Source organism: Myxocyprinus asiaticus, chromosome 4 (assembly GCF_019703515.2).
Source record: "Myxocyprinus asiaticus isolate MX2 ecotype Aquarium Trade chromosome 4, UBuf_Myxa_2, whole genome shotgun sequence".
Classification (NCBI taxonomy): Eukaryota; Metazoa; Chordata; class Actinopteri; order Cypriniformes; family Catostomidae; genus Myxocyprinus; species Myxocyprinus asiaticus.
The window spans coordinates 58656248-58680417 of NC_059347.1; the positions used below are offsets into that span (position 1 = coordinate 58656248).

General features: G+C 36.5%; 1 protein-coding gene across 1 annotated transcript; it reads left to right on the forward strand.

The window, feature by feature from the left end:
- Window positions 1–3421: 3421 nt before the first annotated feature.
- LOC127440056 (BCL2/adenovirus E1B 19 kDa protein-interacting protein 3-like) lies at window positions 3422–19308 on the forward strand. Its single transcript, XM_051696438.1, has 6 exons — window positions 3422–3577; window positions 5438–5573; window positions 9380–9470; window positions 10160–10236; window positions 16884–17024; window positions 18355–19308. The coding sequence occupies exons 1-6, from the start codon at window positions 3535–3537 to the stop codon at window positions 18371–18373; spliced, it is 507 nt and encodes a 168-aa protein (XP_051552398.1). The 5' UTR covers window positions 3422–3534; the 3' UTR covers window positions 18374–19308.
- Window positions 19309–24170: the final 4862 nt, after the last annotated feature.

Below are 24170 nucleotides of genomic sequence, written 5' to 3' on the forward strand. Positions count from 1 at the left end.
TCCTGCTAAGAAACAAAACAAAACAAATATCCCTGCTAAAAAAACAAAACAAATATCCCTGTTAAGAAACAAAACAAAACAAATATCCCTGCTAAGGAACAAAACTAAAAACAAATATTCCTGCTAAGAAACAAAACAAAACAAATATCCCTGCTAAGAAACTAAACTAAAAACAAATATTCCTGTTAATAAACAAAACAAAACAAATATCCCTGCTAAGAAACAAAACAAAACAAAACAAAACAAAACAAAACATATCCCTGCTAAGAAACAAAACAAAACAAATATTCCTGTTAAGAAACAAAACAAAACAAATATCCCTGCTAATAAACAAAACAAAACAAAACAAATATCCCTGCTAAGAAACAAAACAAAACAAAACAAATATCCCTGTTAAGAAACAAAACAAAAGAAATATCCCTGTTAAGAAACTAAACTAAAAACAAATATCCCTGCTAAGAAACAAAACAAAACAAATATCTCTGCTTAGAAACAAAACAAAACAAATATTCCTGCTAAGAAACAAAACAAAACAAATATCCCTGCTAAAAAAACAAAACAAATATCCCTGTTAAGAAACAAAACAAAACAAATATCCCTGCTAAGAAACAAAACAAAACAAATATTCCTGCTAAGAAACAAAACAAAACAAATATCCCTGCTAAGAAACAAAACAAAACAAAACAAATATCCCTGCTAAGAAACAAAACAAAACAAAACAAATATCCCTGCTAAGGAACAAAACTAAAAACAAATATTCCTGCTAAGAAACAAAACAAAACAAATATCCCTGCTAAGAAACTAAACTAAAAACAAATATTCCTGTTAATAAACAAAACAAAACAAATATCCCTGCTAAGAAACAAAACAAAACAAAACAAAACAAAACATATCCCTGCTAAGAAACAAAACAAAACAAATATTCCTGTTAAGAAACAAAACAAAACAAATATCCCTGCTAATAAACAAAACAAAACAAAACAAATATCCCTGCTAAGAAACAAAACAAAACAAAACAAATATCCCTGTTAAGAAACAAAACAAAAGAAATATCCCTGTTAAGAAACTAAACTAAAAACAAATATCCCTGCTAAGAAACAAAACTAAAAACAAATGTTCCTGTTAAGAAACAAAACAAAACAAATATCCCTGTTAAGAAACAAAACAAAATAAATATTCCTGTTATGAAACAAAACAAAACAAATGTTCCTGTTAAGAAACTAAACTAAAAACAAATATCCCTGCTAAGAAACAAAACAAAACAAAACAAAACAAATATTCCTGCTAAGAAACAAAACAAATATCCCTGCTAAGAAACAAAACAAAACAAAACAAATATCCCTGTTAAGAAACAAAACTAAAAACAAATATTCCTGTTAAGAAACAAAACAAAACAAATATCCCTGCTAAGAAACAAAACTAAAAACAAATGTTCCTGTTAAGAAACAAAACAAAACAAATATCCCTGCTAAGAAACAAAACTAAAAACAAATATTCCTGTTAAGAAACAAAACAAAACAAATATTCCTGTTACGAAACAAAACAAAACAAATGTTCCTGTTACAAAACAAAACAAAACAAATGTTCCTGTTAAGAAACTAAACTAAAAACAAATATCCCTGCTAAGAAACAAAACAAAACAAATATCCCTGTTACAAAACAAAACAAAACAAATGTTCCTGTTAAGAAACTAAACTAAAAACAAATATCCCTGCTAAGAAACAAAACAAAACAAATATCCCTGTTAAGAAACTAAACTAAAAACAAATATTCCTGTTAAGAAACAAAACAAAACAAATGTTCCTGTTACAAAACAAAACAAAACAAATGTTCCTGTTAAGAAACTAAACTAAAAACAAATATCCCTGCTAAGAAACAAAACAAAACAAATATCCCTGCTAAGAAACAAAACAAAACAAAACAAAACAAATATCCCTGTTAAGAAACAAAACAAAACAAATATCCCTGCTGAGACAAAAAAAAAAAAAAAAAAAAAACACCCTAAGCTGGTAAGTGTATCCCTGCTAAAAAAATAAAATAAAAAAATAAAATAAAAAAATAAAATAAAATGAAACAAATATCCCCGCTAAGTAACAAAACAAAACAAACATCCCAGGCTGGTTGGCTGTTAGCTTGTCTCATTTGGCTGATTTTAGTGAGGTTTCGGCCCCTTTCAGGTTGTCAGGCTGGAAGACCAGCGAAAGCCAGTGTAGGCTAGTTTAAGCAGTATTTTTTTTTAATTTATTTTTGTTAGTAGTGTGATGACGTCACTATGTCTTTGAAGTACCTTGGAGTGCAAATACCATGATAGGCCTATATTAATCATTCACCGTCATGGTATAGATCATAATTAGACCATAATGATGATACGATTATTGAATAGTGGGAACTGCAAAAATAAAAAACAAGTTACAGACACTGGAGATGAGTGTTACTCAAGGTCTACAATAAAGCCTGAAACATTGTAAATTGTTTTGTCTCCCCCTCGTGTTGGTATATTGAACAGCCGCTCAATGACGTACGAGCTGCATAACGTCATTCATAAAACACATTGACGTCATGCATTTCACCAATAAACACTGACCAAGACACATGTCCAACAAAATTATGGCTTGACCATGTTACCATGACCAAAAACCAGGGTAGCCTTTTACTATGTCAAAAAGTGGTATTACCATGGTACTTTGTTGTTACTGAAACAACAAAGTGTTATTTGAGATTATCTGACCACTATATACCACTATATATATATATAGAGCAACTCTTTAACAGGCTGCGTTTTGGTCCAGTTTAGACCGAAATAGACACATATGGAAATGGAGGGGGTTGTGTTTACCTTCTTTTGAAACAAATCGGGGAGAGGAGAGATTACTGTACGTCAAAGAAACAGAATCTTGTAGAACAATAAATAGGCGAACCAGCGGGGCGGAGCATAGCGGCCTGGGCGTTGTTTCTGATTGGTCAGGTTTTCACTGTATATTTTCGTTTTAAATTGTATTAAAGTTAATAAATATAATTATTAATATGTAAATTATTATCCAGACCGCTGTATAAATAGCGCATATACGGTATTGTCACGTGGTAACTGTTGCTTTTCTCAGAGCTGGTCAGAACCAACGACAGTCGATATGATTTTTTTTTATTTATTTTTTTTCCCTAATTGATTTTATAGAAATTTTTGAGTCGTATTTCAATTTCAATATCAGGTACTTCTAATAATAATGAACTTTTCACAAAATTGTACTTTTTGGTGTATGAATGTCTCTAATAATACAAAAACATCATGAGATTTGAATGCCACTGAGCGCCCCCTGGAGGAAAACTGGCAACATTTGCCGCTCAATGACCGACACGCACACACACACAGAGAGAGAGAGAGAGAGAGAGAGAGAGAGAGAGAGAGAGAGAGAGAGAGAGAGAGAGAGAGAGAGAGAGAGAGAGAGAGAGAGAGAGAGAGAGAGAGCTGTTAAATAAACAGAGACACAGTGAGGAGCTGAACTCAGTGGGTCTCCTCTTGAACTCATCTGTCCCATCATGGCTCTTTCAGGATCTCAATCACCGGATGATGCTCTGCACAGTAAGACAAATGCATGTTTACATAACACCGCTTTGTTGTTGTAACCTGTGATGGTGCACATTTAATTTACTAGGCATACTATATATATTTCTACATTTTAATATAAATTTATTTGAATTAATTTTAGAATTGCAATTATTTTATAATTTTATTTAAAAATGATTTGTTTTATACTTGAATTGATTTTATTAAAAATATTTTATGCTAATATAAATTATAGTTAAAATAGAATTACACAGTTAATGTAATTTTTATAAAATGATTAATTATTTAAAAATTACAATCTAAGTTTGTTAAATAAATTGTAAAATGTTTAAATGAATGTGCAATTATGAGTTTATTTATAACAATACATTTTTTTTAAATGTTTCAGACTCTTATATATTTATATTTGTCTTTGTTTATATAAGTATGTACTGTATGCATTTTTATAATACATTATATACATTTATTTTACTCTAATTTATTCTTTTGAAACAACAGATTCACTTTTGTTCAAAGTGTAAAATGTTGCCATTTAGATAGGTGTTTACAATGCATATATTTCAGTGCATGTTACATCATAATTCTTTGTTATTATTACATTGTGGTGTAAATAAATTCTATGACTCGTCTGTTTTGTATCTCTAAGCCAATTACTGTGAAGAGAGTTAAACAGCTCTTATAATTTGATCAGTGGCTTAAACTGTCCGCAGGGGAGAGTACACTAGGTATACGTGACACGCAGCCCTTGTCTGGTGTTATGTCACACTTCCACATGGTAGAAAATCTGGGGCATTGGCACAATTCCTTCACCCATCTCTCACAAACAAAAAAAATAAATAAAAAATAAATAAAAAAGACCAGGAAGGAGAGAGAGAGAGAGATGGAGAGATAGAGAGAGAGAGAGAGAGAGAGAGAGAGAGAGAGAGAGAGAGAGAGAGAGCGAGAGCGAGAGAGGTGACTGGCTAATCACAGAAATAAAATGCTTATGTAAGCAAGTGCCTGGTCAGCAAGCAACACTGTATTCTCCACGTGTTTATGTCAACAATCAGATAGATAGATAGATAAACATATAGATAGAAATAAGAAATATAGACAGAAATAAGTAAGGGATAATGTACAGTCAGCTGGTTGTTATCGCAAAATAAACCTCAACAGAGTGATCAGGGTGTTCTTGTATCATCCTGAAGGGGTTTATTTTGCGATAACAACCAGCTGACTGTATATTATCCCCCTTATTACACAGCTACTTAGCAAACAAATAAATACATTGACTTAAAATATTGATTTGTTGAAATTATGTAATTATGTGAGAAGAAAGAAATCGCTAAACAGCTGAAATCAACCTCCAGTTTGCACTGGAGTTCTGATGGTGATTTTTCTGTGCAAATGACCGTGTGACTGCTCATTCCAGCTTATTACAAGACTAATTGCCAGTAAATAAATAAATGCACATGAAACATTGATTTTAGTTTAAATTATTTTATTAGCTTACATGTAGAGCTCACACAGTGATCTGACAAGCAGGAAAGTTAACTCAAAAGTTTGCAATACCCGGATGAACGGTCTGATTTGTGGATGTGCGGTTGTTCCTGAGAAATATTAGACCACTAGATGGCACTATTGACCAATCAGATTAGAGTATTCCAAAGAGCCTTGTAATAAAGATAGATAGATAGACAGACAGACAGACAGGTAGATAGATAGAAAGAGACAGGCAGACGGATGGATGGAATTCCCACTGACCGCATTCATATGGTGATAAATAAATTTTTACTCTATTATATTAATCCAAAGTAACCTCTTCAGATGTCTGACCTCCAGTCCATGTCAGTTATTTGATATTTTCACTTACTGACATCATTTTCTTTCTTTCAGTGTCTTGGGTGGAGCTGGAGGGTCAGAGAGATGACCCAGCGGGACCACAGGACACAACGACCTCCATGCTGCAGGGGGAGTTAGAGAGAATCCTGCTGGAAGCTCAGCTGGAGTGTGAGAGTAGTCAAACTGAAAGGTGTGTAGCATAAAGTGTAAAATCGCTTACTACCCTTATCTGTTTAAAGTTATATCCAGTATTACAACTTCGTTGTCATGAAGATGTAACGGTAAACCCTGTAATCTCAGCATGCGATTTGATCACATGAAAATTATGTGACCTCATATAATGTTTACTGTATGTCTTGTGGCTATACTATTGAAACAGTGTGTATTTTAATGTTTGTATGTGCCTTACTGCAACCGTGACTTTGCCTTTTTTTTTTTTCAGTAAACAAGGGTCGAATCAATTATTTTTTGTTGTAATCAACATAATGCCACAAATGCTGTCAGTTGAGCTTAACTTTTATTGAACCTGGAACATTCCTTCAATGAGAATGGAGAGCAAATTGAGACTTTTGCTTCAGTCTCCTGCTCCACAGATTGTCTTCCTGAGAAAAATACCCCTGTTGAAGAGTTTCAAAAGAGACCACAACAATGTGTCAAACTGCCAGTTTTTCAATGTGAATTTCAATATGAACTCAAATTCTTCCATCATCACAATTTCTGAACTATGCTGTCCACATTAATATAATAGCTGTAACATGGCTGGCAACAAGGGAAACGATGAGACGATGATGAAGTGCGATGATCCCAAGTGCAGTTTATTTACATAAACATGAAATCCAGAACGTGATTGACGTGGTTACATGGCATGACATGGTAATATGGTATGGCAGGACCCTGACTTGGCCGTGGTATGTGTGAATGCTGACTCGTTGGCCGTGGCAGGCGTGAGCGCTGGACCGTGGAGCAGAGTCTTGCTTGTGACATGGCATGGAGCAGTCTGGGGCTTGGCTGAGACATGGCATGGAGCAGACTGATGTTCGGCTGTGACATGGCATGGAGCAGACTCAGGCGTGGCTGTGACATGGCATGGAGCAGACTCAGGCATGGCTGTGACATGGGGTGGAGCAGATTCAGGCATGGCTGTGACTGGAGCAGACCGTGGAGCAGAGTCTTGCTTGTGACATGGCATGGAGCAGTCTGGGGCTTGGCTGAGACATGGCATGGAGCAGACTGAGGTTCAGCTGTGACATGGCATGGAGCAGACTCAGGTGTGGCTGTGGCATGGCATGGAGCAGACTCAGGCATGGCTGTGACATGGCATGGAGCAGATTCAGGCATGACTGTGACTGGAGCAGACTCAGGCGTGGCTGTGACTGGAGCAGACTCAGGCATGGCTGTGACATGGCATGGAGCAGATTCAGGCATGGCTGTGACATGGCATGGAGCAGACTCAGGTGTGGCTGTGACATGGCATGGAGCAGACTCAGGCTTGGCTGTGACATGGCATGGAGCAGACTCAGGATCGGGGAGGAAGGTGGCGCAAGCTCGGCGACCATGACGTGGGACCCCGGCACAGCGACCATGACGTGGGACCCCGGCTCAGCGACCATGATGTTGGACCCCGGCTCGGCGACCATGACGTTGGACCCCGGCTCGGCGACCATGACGTGGGACCCTGGCTAGGCGACCATGACGTGAGACCCTGGCTAGGCGACCATGACGTGGGTCCACCTCCCCCACAGTGAATGATGAACCACATATCAGTAGGGCAAGGTCAATAAATTGAGTCAGGCTGTAGGTACTCCGGCCGCCTGGCATCAAGGAGGAGATTGGCTCATTCAGCCCAAAGCGAAAACAGTCCTTGAGGGCAATCTCATTAAAATCGACCCTGCTGGTCAGAGCACAAAAGTCCTCAACGTATTCCTCAATGGAAAGGCCTTCCTAACTTAGACGAAGTAACTGAATCGTTGGGTTCATCTTGGTTGGTCAAGTATTCTGTAACGTGGCTGGCAACAAGGTGTAACGTCTGTGTAAGATCAGTGATGGCTAATTACACTTTGTTTGAAAAAAAACCTTTTAGCCTTTTGACATTTGCATATAAATTACTGACCTGGCCTCCGCATTTACATTTATATGGGTGCTAAATTGCAGATGGTCTTTATCACTATCAAAAGGATGCTAAAACAAGTCGCCTCTGGAGTGTCTCCATCGAGCTTCAAACACATTCCACAGAAAGGGGGGTGACCCCCCGTGCCAGGCACCAGAGCAGTTGTCTGTCTCCAGTAATTCCAATACACGTCACACACACACCTAAAGACATTTTCTCTATTTTAGGCCATAGTAAGCAGTTATAAATGTATCTGTTATATGCATGTGTTGTATGTATATTCCCCTATTATATTAACTTAGTTAAAACCCTTTACTTGTATTAGTTAGACGTTAAATGCCTATATTCATGTGTATGAGTGTATCTCTGCTTTAATATCGTCTGGAGGTTACCTTCTTGGTATCAAAATGATCTTCCCTTTATTTCTCACACAATAATGTACACCATGTGATCGTGAAATGCATCGAACAATTCTTACTATGTTTTGAATTAAAAGCTGCACTAGCGGTCCAGATCAGCAATAAAATGCGAATGGGCCATAAACGGAGACAAAGGATGTCTCTCCCGCTCAAAATGCATGCCTCTGACTGGCCACTCCACCCACAAAATGGGTGCGGCAATGAACTATCAAAACTCCAGAGCGCAGACTAATCATCGCTCAAAAAAACTCTTCTTCTTGAGACCAACACACTCCAAAACTCTCTCTTGAGTTTAACCTTCTGGCAGTGTTTACCTTCAAGTAACTTTGTGGATTTCCTGTGGACTTCTTCAACTCACTCCTAAAGAAATCGTCGAGAACCTCGTCTACCGCATCAAGACTCTTATTCAGCAACAAACCAATGCAAGTAACCATTTACAACTGATTAGATGCGCGTTTAAGTTTGAACCCCTTTTAAGGTGAATTGTGCCTCTGATGATTCTCATTTAGGTTGTGGTTAACTGACGTGAAATACTGCCTTCTTTGCGCTCTCTCTCTCTCTCTTTTCCTTACATTCCTTCATTCTATATATGTATGTTTTGCTTAGTTTGTTTGTATGTTAGTTATAGTTTCATTTATTAAATCCCTTATATTCACAATTGATTGTCTCTGTGTTCCTCTCACAATTCAAAGTCACTGAATGTTGCTCCTTGCTACATGCTAAACTACTGATAGCACTGTATAAGTAGGAAGGCTATTGTTCCTTGGCCAGGAAAGTAATCTTCCTAGAACTGATAAATAATTATATTGTCTGCTCGCTGGACGGACAGATCAAGTAATTGTAATATCGATTCTGCTACAGTTAATTCTAAGATCTAATCTAAATATTTATTATTAATTATAACCAGTTATAATTAATTATAAATAATTCCCTTTTAAGCTAATTTGCTACAAAGGTAAAAAAAGAGACGATGATGAAGTGCGATGATTCCAAGTGCAGTTTATTTACATAAACATGAAATCCAGAAACCGTGAACAGTAAACATAGACTTGACTTGACTTGACTTGACTTCCAAACAATCTTACAACACACAATACTCGACAATGGACAATGGCAAACATGAGGGCTAAATACTTGGACTTGGGAGAACACATGACAATGATAACCATTGAACACACAGAACAAGATAACGAGACTGCTAACAAGCTAATGAACCAATGGGGACAAGACACAAGAACATGGGAAACACATGACAAGATCACATGACAATGAAACAGGAACAAACATGGCATGGAACTATTTTACCAAAATAAAAGACATGAACAAAAACACATAAAACCATGACAATAGCTCAGTACTCTTGCTGTATGTCAACAGTTGTCTAATTTTGTACCAATAAATGTTTAAAAAAAAACAAAAAAACATCAAAGTTTAGATGTTGTTATAACTTGAATTTTCATTTGCATTCAGTCCTCCGCAGGTCGTGACCCCGAGAACACCTGGGTCACCTAAACCAGCCAGTGAGGGCGGCAGCAGCAGCACAGATTGTGTTACTATACAGGTAGCACACACCTGCAAATACAGTACCAGTCAAAATTCTCTGTTCATTCTCTTAAGCAGCTTCATGAGGTGCATCCTATGATGCTTTTAAACTGTATTGAAGGAGTTCACTGTATGCTGGACGCCTGTTGATTGCTTTTCCTGCACTATCCAGTCCAATGCGGAAAGCAAACAACCAAACAAAGGTTTTTTTTTACAGTATGTGGGCTCAATTTGTCTACAAAGCTCATTCAAGCTTATAAGTGCCTTTAGATCAGAAGGCTTTATCATCAGATTCAGTCAATTGTGTCCAAATTTTTAACTGTTCATAACTCTGGCAGAAGGCTTTTATTGTTACAGCCAGTCACTAATGACTTGAATATTTATGATGTTTTTATGTAGTATAATTTTTTTTAATCATTATAATTATGGTAATATTTTTATGATGATATTTTTTGCAATAGCATTTGCTTTCATGGTTTATTAATCAATAACTTATTCAACATTCAGGATGCAAATCTCCCTCCATTTTTCCCATTTATTCAGCCATAACAATAATCTTTTTATCTCCTACAGTAAAGAGTAACCGCTTTCATTTTAATCAGAGAGTAAAAAGGTTTATGTGTTGCACTGCAAATACGTACCCGCATACAAACACTCACAAATCTCTCGCTATCTTTTTTCTCTCTTTCTTTCTGTACATTTCTGTAGTCGGATGAGAGTGACAGAAGGGTGAGTGCTGAATGGGTGTGGGATTGGTCCAGTCGCCCAGAGAACCTGCCACCCAAGTAAGAGTCACCTTTGTTTAAAGGCGCAGTGCACAATTTCTGTGCCACTAGTGGCACCAAATGAAACTGCAATAAGGACCATTTTAAAACAAGTTTCTCAAAAACACCCCTGACTGCCATTGGTTGGACAAACCATTAGATGAGCCAGAGTGCCTCAGAGTCAGTGTTTATACATGAAAATAATGTGATAATGAAAAAAAATAAAAAATTAAAAAATCAACTTTCAATTTTTTTTTCTTTTTGTCATATGACGTAATATGGTTTTTATTTTTATTTGTTTTGTTTTTCATCTCAAGCATATCTTTACTGACACTTTTTTTTCACTTCATTTATTTTGTTACTTTCAAAATGCCTTTTATGTATAGATTTTACTGTTTGAGCCTTGACTCAGACCCGGACGTTCAATATTAAACTATGAAAATGCATTATAAAAATACAAATTAATACATGTTTAAAACTATGATAATCTAAACAAAGATTGAAATAAAAATAAACCATTTCAATATTTATTGTGCAAAAATGATTTCTATTCATTTTACAAAAATTACAACTGTCCCACAGTTTCCACCACACCAAACAATTTTGCCCCAAACAACTTAACTTGTTAACCAAGTTTACAAAAGTGTCTGTAATGATCATGCTTGAGATGAAAACTGAAACTGAAGTGAAGTAAAAGAAAAATCAATACAAAATGTTTTATTAGACGTCATTTCCAAACAAGCTGTAATTATGCCAACCTATACAAAAAGTATGCAAAAAGAAAATCAAATTTATTTTTGTGTATTTAGGATACTTCAGATGTTAGCTATGAAATTAGCCTTAGCAAGACTAATTTCAGAAACTTTAACTTTAGTTATTTCACCCACATATGATGATACATTTTTAATAAGGCCAAATACAAGGTAAAAACATTTGGATTATTTTAATTTTACTCATTTTACACTTTTTTCTTTATGAAAAATAGAATTTCTTATATTGTTGTTTATGTGGTAAAATATCACACTGATATGTTCTTGTCAGGTTTCATGAGGTTATCCCATTGTTTATAAGCCCATATTTATTGAAAGGTGAGAACATTACATAATAAGGAATTATAACCTAGAGGCTGTCAGCAGGAGTGTATTATTGTCTAATCCCTCCAAAAAAGGTTGGGAATAGACAATATCAAAGATGAGTAAAGATTGGGAAGGTTTTTGCACATGATGCCAGTTAACCGTCCTAGACAAAGTATGCTTTTTAAGGACCTCATTATGTCATATGGAGATAATTAATGACATGGCCTTGTGTTATACAGTATGCTCTTTAAGAACCACAGAGTGTTTCACAGATTGCCAGCTCTTACAGCACAGCGCTTGACCTCTGTTAGCCCTGCATACCTATGCTAAAATCTGTGAGAGGATCATTTAGAGTCGCCACGCAAAAATAGCTTGTGCGCCACACCATGAGTCAGTGAATCTGCTTATGTTGAGTTTATCAACAGGATGAGTTAGGTCTCTAAAGTAGAATGTTCGAATACAAAAGACCATTAGAGAAGCATAGTCGAGAGTGGTAAACCCATGTCACAAAACTTTTAACATTTAAACGTTTAATGAAGTGGGATTGTAGATTAGGCAAGCTCTAGAGTGCACCAATATCCTTATGCGGTTTTAAAGACAAAACTCTGAAGAAAGCACAAAATCTCCACTTTGTCAGTGTCAATTTTCATAACAGCGCACATGCTGACGCTGTCGTGCCAGATACTAGCCCCAAGGGGTAGCTGTCTGTAATGCATGACTAAAAAGCCTTTCACACTATCCTGATAAAGCTATGAGAATGCTGGCTATGATCGCAAACCATTTTAGGATGCAACGACACTGGGACTACAGGTGAACTGTATGTGTCATTATTCAGTACAACCACAGAAATGGTTCTTAAACAAGAAGTTTCTCTTCTGTGCTGTCTACTCTTTAGCTTCCATTTGAATATTGCACAGTTATTATTATGATTATAAAAATAGCCTGGTATTATATGCTTTATATATATATATATATATATATATATATGTATATTAAAGATCCAGTCCTTGAATCTAATTGGACGAGAGATGTTCCATTTGTACCGATGTCTCAGAACATCAGCACTCGGACGCTTCACTGTTTGTATCACTCCGTTTGTATTCGTGCCATTCTAAACTAAATGTAAGAGCAGTGCAGATGTGTAATAATCTAGGTGTGTCTCTTTATATTTATTTTGTGACATCGTAGATTTTAGCCAGCAGGTGGCATCAAAAGACCATTTTTGTGTGTACATGATTCAGCTGAGGTTACGTGCATCGCCAGTCAGTCAGTATTCACTCCGTGATTTCTCGGATTACTACTACACTACTAAAGCTGGGAAATAGCTTTAAACAGCTTTAAACTAACAACTTCATCATTAAGGCTCATCACAGCTGAGACACAACAGACTGATTAATTTCACACTCAAGGCGCTAACCACTTACCAGAGTTTCCACATTGGAGAGGACATACTGTTCAAAATGGCAGAAGAGATTGTGAAAGTTTCTATAGTGAAAGACTGTTGCACACCAGCTACCACGAAATAGGGAGGAATACCCCTACTTGGACGGCTATTTTTCCACTGAGAAAATAGGATGCATTTGACCAAAATGATATTATCTTCAGAAAGCTAACTAACAGACTACAGCATCATCGACAGGTGATCGCACATGCTCCATCTCTCTCTCTCTCTCTCTCTCTCTCTCTCTCTCTCACACACACACACACACACACACACACACACACACACACACACATCCTTGTTTCTCCAATAACTTGTTAGAAACAGCCCAAGCCGTGATACAAGTTCTAAAGTGACGTTTTTTAGAGGCTTGGAGACAGATTCTGATACGTCGCTTAATAAAGTAGTCCATGCACATAATGTGTTTTTTGTGACTGTACTTTTTTGAATTTACTTGATCACTGAACTGTTGTATATAAGCAAAATCACACACGCAGTCATGCTATATGGCACTAAATCAGCACTGCTATGATTACCTACTGCACTCAGCCTGTGGCTTGCACTATTGCTTGTGTGATATTGCTTAAATAAATAAATAAATATACACTGGCGGCCAAAAGTTTGGAATAATGTACAGATTTTGTTGTTTTGGAAGAAAATTAGTACTTTAATTCACCAAAGTGGCATTCAACTGATCACAAAGTATAGTCAGGACATTACTGATGTAAAAAACAGCACCATCACTATTTGAAAAAAGTCATTTTTGATCAAATCTAGACAGGCCCCATTTCCAGCAGCCATCACTCCAACACCTTATCCTTGAGTAATCATGATAAATTGCTAATTTGGTTCTAGAAAATCACTTGCCATTATATCAAACACTGCTGAAAGCTATTTGGTTCGTTAAATGAAGCTTAACATTGTCTTTGTGTTTGTTTTTGAGTTGCTACAGTATGCAATAGACTGGCATGTCTTAAGGTCAATATTAGGTCAAAAATGGCAAAAAAGAAACAGCTTTCTCTAGAAACTCGTCAGTCAATCATTGTTTTGAGGAATGAAGGCTATACAATGCTTGAAATTGCCAAAAAACTGAAGATTTCATACAAAGGTGTTCACTACAGTCTTCAAAGACAAAGAACAACTGGCTCTAACAAGGACAGATAGAGATGTGGAAGACCAGATGTACAACTAAACAAGAGAATAAGTACATCAGAGTCTCTAGTTTGAGAAATAGACACCTCACATGTCCTCAGCTGACAGCTTCATTGAATTCTACCCGCTCAACACCAGTTTCATGTACAACAGTAAAGAGAAGACTCAGGGGTGCAGGCCTTATGGGAAGAATTGCAAAGAAAAAGCCACTTTTGAAACAGATAATCAAAAAGAAAATGTTAGAGTGGGCAAAGAAACACAGACATTGGACAACAGATAATTGGAAAAGAGTGTTCATGGATCTTAACCCCATTGAGCTTTTGTGGGATCAGCTAGACTGTAAGGTGTGTGAGAAGTGCCCGACAAGACAGACACATCTATGTGCTACAGGAAGTGTGGGGTGAAATGTCACCTGAGTATCTGGACAAACTGACAGCTAGAATAACAAGGATCTGCAAAGCTGTCATTGCTGCACGTGGAGGATTTTTTGATGAGAACTCTTTGAAGTAATAGTAATTGTAATAGTAATTTTTCATGTTATTAATGTCCTCACTATACACTGTGATCAGTCAAATGCCACTTTGGTGAATAAAAGCACCAATTTCTTTCCATAAGAGCAAAACTGTACATTATTCCAAACTTCTGGCCGCCAGTGTATATATATATATATATATACAGTATTCATAGCCTATATATTAGGGGTGTAAAAAAATATTGTATCGTATTGTATGGTAAGATACGACGCTCACGATATAATACCATAAGTATCGTATGATACATAAACAAACACATTAGAGTGTAATTAAAACCAAGCTGTGCAACACTGAGAGCAGCGGAACAGGAACTGTCTCTTCGCAGGACAACATAGCAACAGATCTACAGTACATAGGTGAGAAGAACGATGGCAAACAGCAAGTAGATTGTAGCAATACAGCTTGTCGAATTTTCCAAGCAACAGTGTCATGTTCCAGCGCTACTATACATGAAACATGTTGTTTTATTTACACCGATATCACCGTGCAAAACGGTAGATTTACTACTATGTAGAAACAGCAGCAGCAAAGTTGCACCTCTCGCAGATGACACGGAGCATCACACTGAGCAAGTAACAAAAACAAGCTCATTCAAAAATATGACAATGTAAGATTACATGAGACTTATTATTCTCTGCATTTGACGTTGAAATGTAAACAACACTTGCACACGTGTTATAAGCTGGTAATAACGCCGGTAAAGTTTACATGCAAAGAAAACCAGAGGTCAGGTTCCTCTCGAGTTTTTTATTTTTTATTTTCACCTCTAAATAACACTGAAAGAAGTTTTTTTCCTTGCTACAGTCACTTTAGCTTGAGGTTAGTTGAGTTTTTCTCATTACAATCATTCAAAATAAATGCAGTGCTGTTTAAGTTACTTTATTATAGAGCTCTACATTTTGTTGCCAATATCAGGCACTGCTGTGTCATTTATGATTTAAAAGTTTGAGCGAAAAATTTGTTGGCACTGTTTTTATTTATTTATTTATTTTTAAACCGTATCATATTGTATCGGATAGTGAATTTTCTGTATAGTTACATGTCTAATATACAATCTATATTATATATTATACAATATATACTGTATATATTAAAGAAATCAAAGTGGCTGGTAAAATTTGGCATTCACCCACCATTGTGGCTGGTGGGCAAAAAAGTTAATTTCATACCCTGGTCAAAATTAAAAAATTTTTAAACATACTTTAATGTGGATTATTTAGTATAATATAGCTGCAATCAGTAATTATTAACATCTCTTACTGCTTGATTTATCATTTTTATCAAACTTCCAAAAGTAAGACATCAGTGCTCAAAAATACAAAAGCATTTTAGTGCAGAGTAACGCACTTGACCAATCAGAATCAAGTTTTCTAGAGTTCTGTGTCATAAGTAAACCTAACAGCAGGGTCAAAAATTAAGGGGGGAAAAAAAAATGCATGAATTTGAATTTCATGAATTTTCTTTTTTTTTTTTTAAATCTGATGTAGTTCTCCATATTCGATTCTAGGCCTAGTTATACATATTATGGCATAAAATATGAGTTGATTTAATTTTATGGGTAAGAGGTAATATATTTAATTATTCAGATGTAGAACTAGGTAAATTGATTTATTAAATTAAAGTTCTTGAAATGAAAGGATAACACACTATATATTTTTTTAGAACAAAATATGCCCTCATAAAAATATCACAACTAGGGGGCATTTGCTGCCCCTTTATGGAAAAGTTGTTTCTTCTTTTTTTTATTCATTTTTTATTCATTTTTTATCCCCTTTTCTCCCCAATTTTGGAATGCCCAATTCCCACTACTTACTAGGTCCTTGTGGTGGCGTGGTTACTCACCTCAATCCGGGTGGAGGAGAACAAGTCTCAGTTGCCTCCGCTTCTGAGACGTCAATCCATGCATCTTATCACGTGGCTCGCTGTGCATGACACCGTGGAGACTCACAGCATGTGGAGGCTCATGCTACTCTCCACGATCCACGCACAACTTACCACACGCCCCATTGAGAGCGAGAACCACTAATCGCGACTACGAGGAGGTTACCCCATGTGACTCTACCCTCCCTAGCAACCGGGCCAATTTGGTTGCTTAGGAGACCTGGCTGGAGTCACTCAGCACACCCTGGATATGAACTCGTGACTCCAGGGGTGGTAGTCAGCGTCAATACTCGCTGTGCTACCCAGGCCCCTGGAAAAGTTTATCTCTGACACTGCCTTACAGTGATTTAAAAGGGAATCATGCTGAATTTGGCTTAATCTGTCTCAGAGCAATTTGTCTTAGAATACCTGTGGTGTCCTGTGGTGCACGCATGTATAATTCTCAAGCCAGCATTTGCGTGGTTCCAAAAGAATCTTTTACACAGATATATTTATATTCTCGCATTTGTCTCAAACGCAGCTCTTTTCTAATAAATGTCTATATTTCTGAATAACCCTGGCAGTCTTTTTCCTCTGTCTCTTCAGGGAGTTTGTGTTTCATCACCCAAAGCAGTCTCTGAGCATGAGGAAGACGGAAGTGATGAAGAGGGGCTTTTTTTCCTCAGATGTGCTCCTCATCCTCCTCCCCTCTCTGCTTGCCTCACATGCTCTTACGTTGGGTCTGGGGTGAGCACACTTCAGTCTTCCCAAATCTTCATTTTAATCTCTCTGTGTAGCAACAGTTTATGCTTATGTAACCCTGTCACCAGACTCACACTGTGCGCACATACCATGATTAAATCAGACATAAACCGCTATTGTTTTTTTTATCTACAGCCAATACATACTGATAAATATAACCAATAAATATTATTTTTATGTTTATGTCTGACAACCAGTATGCAGAACCAACATTTAATTATTGTTTAAGCTTTTTGACACAATAATAAATACATAATCATTAGACTACAGCAATAAAAATATAACATATGGAATACTAATAATTGTGGTAGTAAAATTACCATGATAAATCATCATCATCATCATCATCATCATAATAATTATAGTCTGTAGTAATAATAATTATGTTCAGTTGTCTGGAAACCAATATGCAGAACCGATATCTAATTATTGTTTATTATTCTTTTTGACACAGTAATAAATAACTAATTATTAGGCTACATCAATAAAAACATAACATGAATACTATTAATATTAATAAATATTATTTAAATAACCGATAAGTATAATTTTTACATTTAATAGTCGGACAACCAATGTGCAGAACCAATATTTATTTTATTGTTTAATCTCTTCTTTTAATAAATAATATTATATAATATTTTATTAAATAAATATATATTAAATAAATAATAATTAGATTACAGCTTCTCACTTAAGTAGTGGAGTGGTGGTGGCGTAGTGGACTAAAGCACTGAACTGGTAATCAGAAGGTTGCTGGTTCAATCCCCACAGCCACCATCATTGTGTCCTTGAGCAAGGCACTTAACTCTAGGTTGCTCCAGGGGGATTGTCCCTGTAATAAGGGCACTGTAAGTCACTTTGGATAAAAGCGTCTGCCAAATGCATAAATGTAAGTATGAATATCTGTTATGTAAGAAGTAACCAAATGGCACCATTTATTGGTATTATTACTATGGTTTATTGTATCGGTTTATTAAAAAGCCAATAACCAATTAAGTCGAAAAGTGTGAATATCAGTAGATAATATCTGTCTGTATTCTGTTACAAAAATGCCTCTAAAACATCACATTGTGAAAGTAATTACTTACATTACATGCTAAAGAGCTAGTTTCTATGTTACTTGGAATATGCATTATAAATCCAAAATGTTTGTACTTAGACTCTCTAAAATGTTCTATGAGCTAAACAAATTGAATTTACTTTGTCCTCCATTTTCAGGACAGAACATACTGTAAATACGTAAAAAACATAATACATTACTACCCTCTGGCAGAAATGGCGAATTATCTCTTTCTGTCTCTTGTTTTCTTAGAATATACATCGGCAAATGACTGGCATCCTCCTCTACCAGCACGCTGTGACACGTGACCTTCGGCAGCTCACCGACTGGCTGAGATTGCTGCCGCTAGCACTGTAGCTCAATTACGCCTCTTTTCTCTTCCCGTGATGGGGCAAATGAGAGAGCAAAGCTCCTCTTGACACTGTCTGTACATGTCCTGTCCCACCACTAAACAAGACAAGTCTGTCTCTCTACCTCCACACCTTTAAAGGGGTCATATCATGAGGAAACAAATCTTTCTTGATCTTTTGATCAAAAGGAGTGAGAGTAATATTTTGAAGAGTAAAATGTCAAACATTGTGATGTTTCTGGCTGTGTGTAGCACCTGCCGCTCTGCAGCTCCATCTGAACAATCCCAACATTAGAATCCAGTGGAAAAGAGAGGGTCATGAAACACCAAATCACGACAAAGCAAACAACCAGAAAAGTGCAGGAAAAAAAAAAATGCAAGATTGAATGATATGACCTCTTTAACATATTAAGGACTAGAGACTGTTCAGCAGGTTTGTTTTTGTAGTTGTTTCCGTTTTATTCTCAAACTATGTGTCCAAAAAGTAATGTGTTCATTGTGTCCAGTGTAATACAGTGAACTTGAATGCCCTTTAATGCACTGAAATCTGGTGCAAACAGAGAGGAGCAAACCATAAATGAGAAGCTAAGAGAGCGAGCGAGCATAACAAATAACAGGAATATTTTAACAATAACATCAAATGCAAGTTTGAGTGGAAATCATTTAATTTCGGAGAAATTATGACTGTATCCTGTATGTCTAGATTGGAAATGCAGAAGTGTAACTAAAAAATGACAAATATTGTGTTTGCAATGTATTGTGTGATAAAATGTGAAAGTAACTGGAGCTAATCTGGTTATCTGGTCAGATGTATCTAATTTGCAATGTCTTGACCACAATAAATGTCACTGTTGTTACCACCTACTGCCTGGTCTTGTTACTAAAATTGTTGAAGGTAGTGTACCTTCACAACATAAATACAATAAGGTACATGAGTATGGTAATCATTCAGTACCAAAGGATAGGCCTATATGAAAATATATCACCCTACCACAGTCATTAGCGGTTCTAGCTTGTATGGCGCCCTGGGAGAAACCCGCTTCAACACGCCCCCAAAGTTGTTGACCGGGGGGGGTTCGTACCACCGCAAGATGCCATGTCACCCATGCCTAAATCCACCACTGACCACAGTAAACTTACATAATACTTTTTTGTATAGGACTACAAACATGGCTCAGTGTGGATCAGTGTTGTCTCTATTCAAAAGAATGATTTGTTCATGAGTCAGAAATCAAAACTTGTGACCGGATCAGTGTTGACTCGAGAATGGCTGAGGCCAGGTAGTTCAATCCGATCCTATGATCATTCTACTCTCGGTTCTCAGCTCATTTCGAATAGAATTGTCGGACTGAGATGCGTGCTGTTCAAACCGTTTCAAGGAATATTGCACCCAAAAATGTAGGTAAGACATACTTATATATATACAGTGTATACACACACCGATCAGCCACAACATTAAAACCACCTGCCTAATATTGTGTAGGTCCCCCTCGTGCCGCCAAAACAGTGCCAACTCACATCTCAGTATAGCATTCTGAGATGATATTCTTCTCACCACAATTGTACAGAGTGGTTATCTGAGTTACCGTAGACTTTGTCAGTTCAAACCAGTCTGGCCATTCTCTGTTGACATCTCTCATCAACAAGACATTTCCATCCGCAGAACTGCTGCTCACTGGATGTATTTTGTTTTTGGCACCATTCTGTGTAAATTCTAGAGACTGTTGTGCGTGAAAATCCCAGGAGATCAGCAGTTACAGAAATACTCAAACCAGCCCATCTGGCACACAGATGTGGTGAGGAGAATATCATCTCAGAATGCTATTCTGAGATGCGGGTTGGTGCTGTTTTGGCGGCACGAGGGGGATCTACACAATATTTGGCAGGTGGTTTTAATGTTGTGGCTGATCGGTGTATATATACACACACACAATATCACAATAGCTTATAAAAATATAAAACTCCTGATGAAGTGCTGCAGGGAATCAGAATGCTGAAGCGGCCCGTTCACCAGCGAAGCGCCAAGCGGTGTGGTGGAGTATTCATTCACCGGAACACTGCAGGGGAGCTGAGAGTCTTCTCGTTGCCATGAAGATCCCGTCCGCTGACTCATGTATGTTGATGGTGAAGTAGTAGAGGGCTTCTGAGGAATGGTGTTTGTGCGCCCGCTTTTATACCGGACAGCTTTGCGCCTAAAAAGGCAGGGCTTAAACACCATTGCAATCCTGGGTTTCAGCTAGGTCGTGTAGAGGGACACTCCCTCCATAGCGTCAGCTTAGTGAAGCAATGTCAAGTGAACTGAATCGTAAGGGAAACTGAGTTTCATATGAAATACTGTATGCTCATCTCTAGTCCATGAAAGAATAGCATTTGGGAGGCATTCTTCATTTTTTTATAGCCATCTTTTACAGTGATTAAACTTTTAATATTTAAACATTTTATCATTATTGGCAGTCATTTTATTAATCCATCTTACTAGCTCTTTTATAGAAAGTCTAATATTTTATTTGTTTATATTTCATTTTATGGCAAGTAGGTAAATGAAAACAATTATAGTGTTTTAAAATAAAATAAAACACTGCAGTAGGCTATATCTATATTTAGACTCTCAAGTAAATAATTTATCATAAAGAGTCGATTTTGTGGATTTCGAAGATTCTTTTCTGTAAATTGTGCTTTAAGAGAGACGGGGGAGGGACTTCATTGTGTCAGAGATGTCACTTTATTCACAGTTCAGTGCTTGAAGTGGAAGAAAAAAGTGCAGGTACTCTCTTTTTTTATTTATTTTTTTACGAATACTCGCAGACCACTTTTGTTCACAACATATGTTTATTTAAAAATAAATAATTTTGGGGGTTACTTTATGGCAGGGCTCTTCTACTACTTTCTTCAGAGGCCAGATTATCAAGATGAAAACTCAATGGGGGCAAAACATTTTTCCATATTTTTCTTACCTAACACTTTCATTGTAACTAACTTGTTAACATGAAAAACAAAACACTGTTAATAATGTGTGTTAGTTTGTATTAAAATAGTCAGGGGTATTTAATTAATATTTTTATTATTAATTACAGTCTGGCCATAAATTCCTTTTTAAGATCTGGCTAAAGAACAAAACTGACCTAACACCCTCAAATAACCAATAGGTTTCAATTAACTTTACTTTGAAAATAAAAACTTACAATGTAAGGCAAGGCAAGTTTATTTATTTAGCACATTTCATACACAATGGCAATTCAGAGTGTTTTACATATGCATTTGAAAGAAAATAGAAGATACATAAAAAAATAAAAACCAATTAAGAACATGAAATAAGAATAAAAAATAATACAATAAATTTGAACATTTTTTAAATTATTAAAATGAATATGAAAAATAATATTACATTGTTAACACCATCCCTAACTGTTGTTAATCTTCCCTGATTAAACAGAGGATATATGTATACTCTACATATATATATATATATATATATATATATATATATATATATATATATATATATATATATATATATATATATATCTTTTATTTAAGGATAGTGATCATATGAAGCCATTTATTATTGTCATAGTTGTTTAAATCATAATGATAACAGAAATCACCCAAATGGCCCTGATCAAAAGTTTACATACCCTTGAATGTTTGGCCTTGTTACAGACACACAAGGTGACACACACAGGTTTAAATGGCAATTAAAGGTTAATTTCCCACACCTCTGGCTTTTTAAATTGCAATTAGTGTCTGTGTATAAATAGTCAATGAGTTTGTTAGCTCTCACATGGATGCACTGAGCAGGCTAGATACTGAGCCATGGGGAGCAGAAAAGAACTGTCAAAAGACCTGCGTGACAAGGTAATGGAACTATATAAAATGGAAAAGGATATAAAAAGATATCCAAAGCCTTGAAAATGCCAGTCAGTACTGTTCAATCACTTATTAAGAAATGGAAAATTCGGGGATCTCTTGATACCAAGCCAAGGTCAGGTAGACTAAGAAAGATTTCAGCCACAATTACCAGAAGAATTGTTCGGGATACAAAGAAAAACCCACAGGTAACCTCAGGAGAAATACAGGCTGCTCTGGAAAAAGACGGTGTGGTTGTTTCAAGGAGCACAATACGATGATACTTGAACAAAAATGAGCTGCATGGTCGAGTTGCCATGCAATGTCTGTTCTTCCTTTTTCTCTATTGTCCTCCCATTCAGGAGGGGAAAATTAGCTTTTCTTGTCCTGCACATATGGTGAATTTGTGCAGGAGACATATATTTGTGCAGATAATCATTGGTAAGCAGAGAACAAACTGATTTGATGATGTTCAGGATTGAGAACTCTGACACACGTCTGATTATAGAACCAAACACAATCAGAACATATGCACGTATGCAGGTTTAATGACACTTCATGTTTTCACTTTTAATGAGCAAGACTGACAATGAACAGATGAGAAATGCCCGTTTAACACTTGAAGAATGGAGAATAAAAGCAAATGTTTATGTGTATTTTCTTTAAAGGTTTGGTTTTCTTCATCGATTTATCTTTTGTTGAAAAAAGTTTTGCTTATGAGGAGGGGCGTAGTTGGGGGGGGGGGGTGGTGGGCAAGTACAAGCGATAATAATCAAAACAAGCGAGTGTTGTTAAACTCAGTGTTGAGTTTTGCGCAGAGAGCGCTCAGATGTTTAGAATCCATTGGGAGGGTCAGATAAATTGCCGGTCAGCATCAAATCATCCACAGTATTATATTAAATAAAGAAATTACATTATACCGGGAGACTCTGAGAAGTGGTGTTATGCAAGAAAAACTGCCGGTACTCTGTTGGCTAAATTAGAGAAGTGCAGGTACTGCATACTGGTGAGTACCTACCCACTTCAAGCACTGTCACAGCTGATTGGTTCAGTATCTGTTAGCGATCTGTTACCCAGAACCAAACCTGCCACAGAGCAGGTTAGTCATGTAGTGTAAGTTACTATGGCAAAGAACACTGCTAAAAGCCGACCAAACTTCGTGGTACCTAAAACCCAGGATTGACGTAAACTAAACTGAAACCTACCTGGCTAGCCACCGAAACCGGCTTCGTGGTATCCATAGTTTTCATGAGCAATCACCAGGCAGCGCCATGATGATTCTAATTGCCTGTTTTGTATTTCGGGTTTCAGGACGCCAAGTTAAAACTGCCAAATCGAGCGATCCAGAGAAGAACAACAACCATTTAAGTGTTACTTGGTGTAAAAATTAATTTCAGGCTCAACTTGTGCCATTGTTGGCTGTCATAACAACTTATATAATTAATGATATCAATGTAACTTATCTCTGAGTATCGCTTCATGTCATCTACACATTCAAGTGAGGTACTGTCTATAAAAAATAAATAAAAAAAAAAAAAACGGTCATCTCGACTCTGTGAAGTATTGGCATGTTTTTTGACAATTTGTACAAATGTAATACCTTAAACATTACATTACCAACTAAGAATATACGCTAATGCGAGTGAAAACACTGGCGACCGGAAATTGAAAACAGTCAAATTGTGGAACACTTCCGCGTTCAGGAAAAAGGTGGATATAGGACACTGGTTGGAGCATTCACACAGTTTTCCTGAGCAACCACTTGGTGGCTCCATGATGATTCTAATTTCCTGTTTTCTGTTTCTGGACTAAAAAAGCAATGTAAAAACTAATCAAACAAGCGATCCAGATGGAGAACTGTGTTAAGTATTGG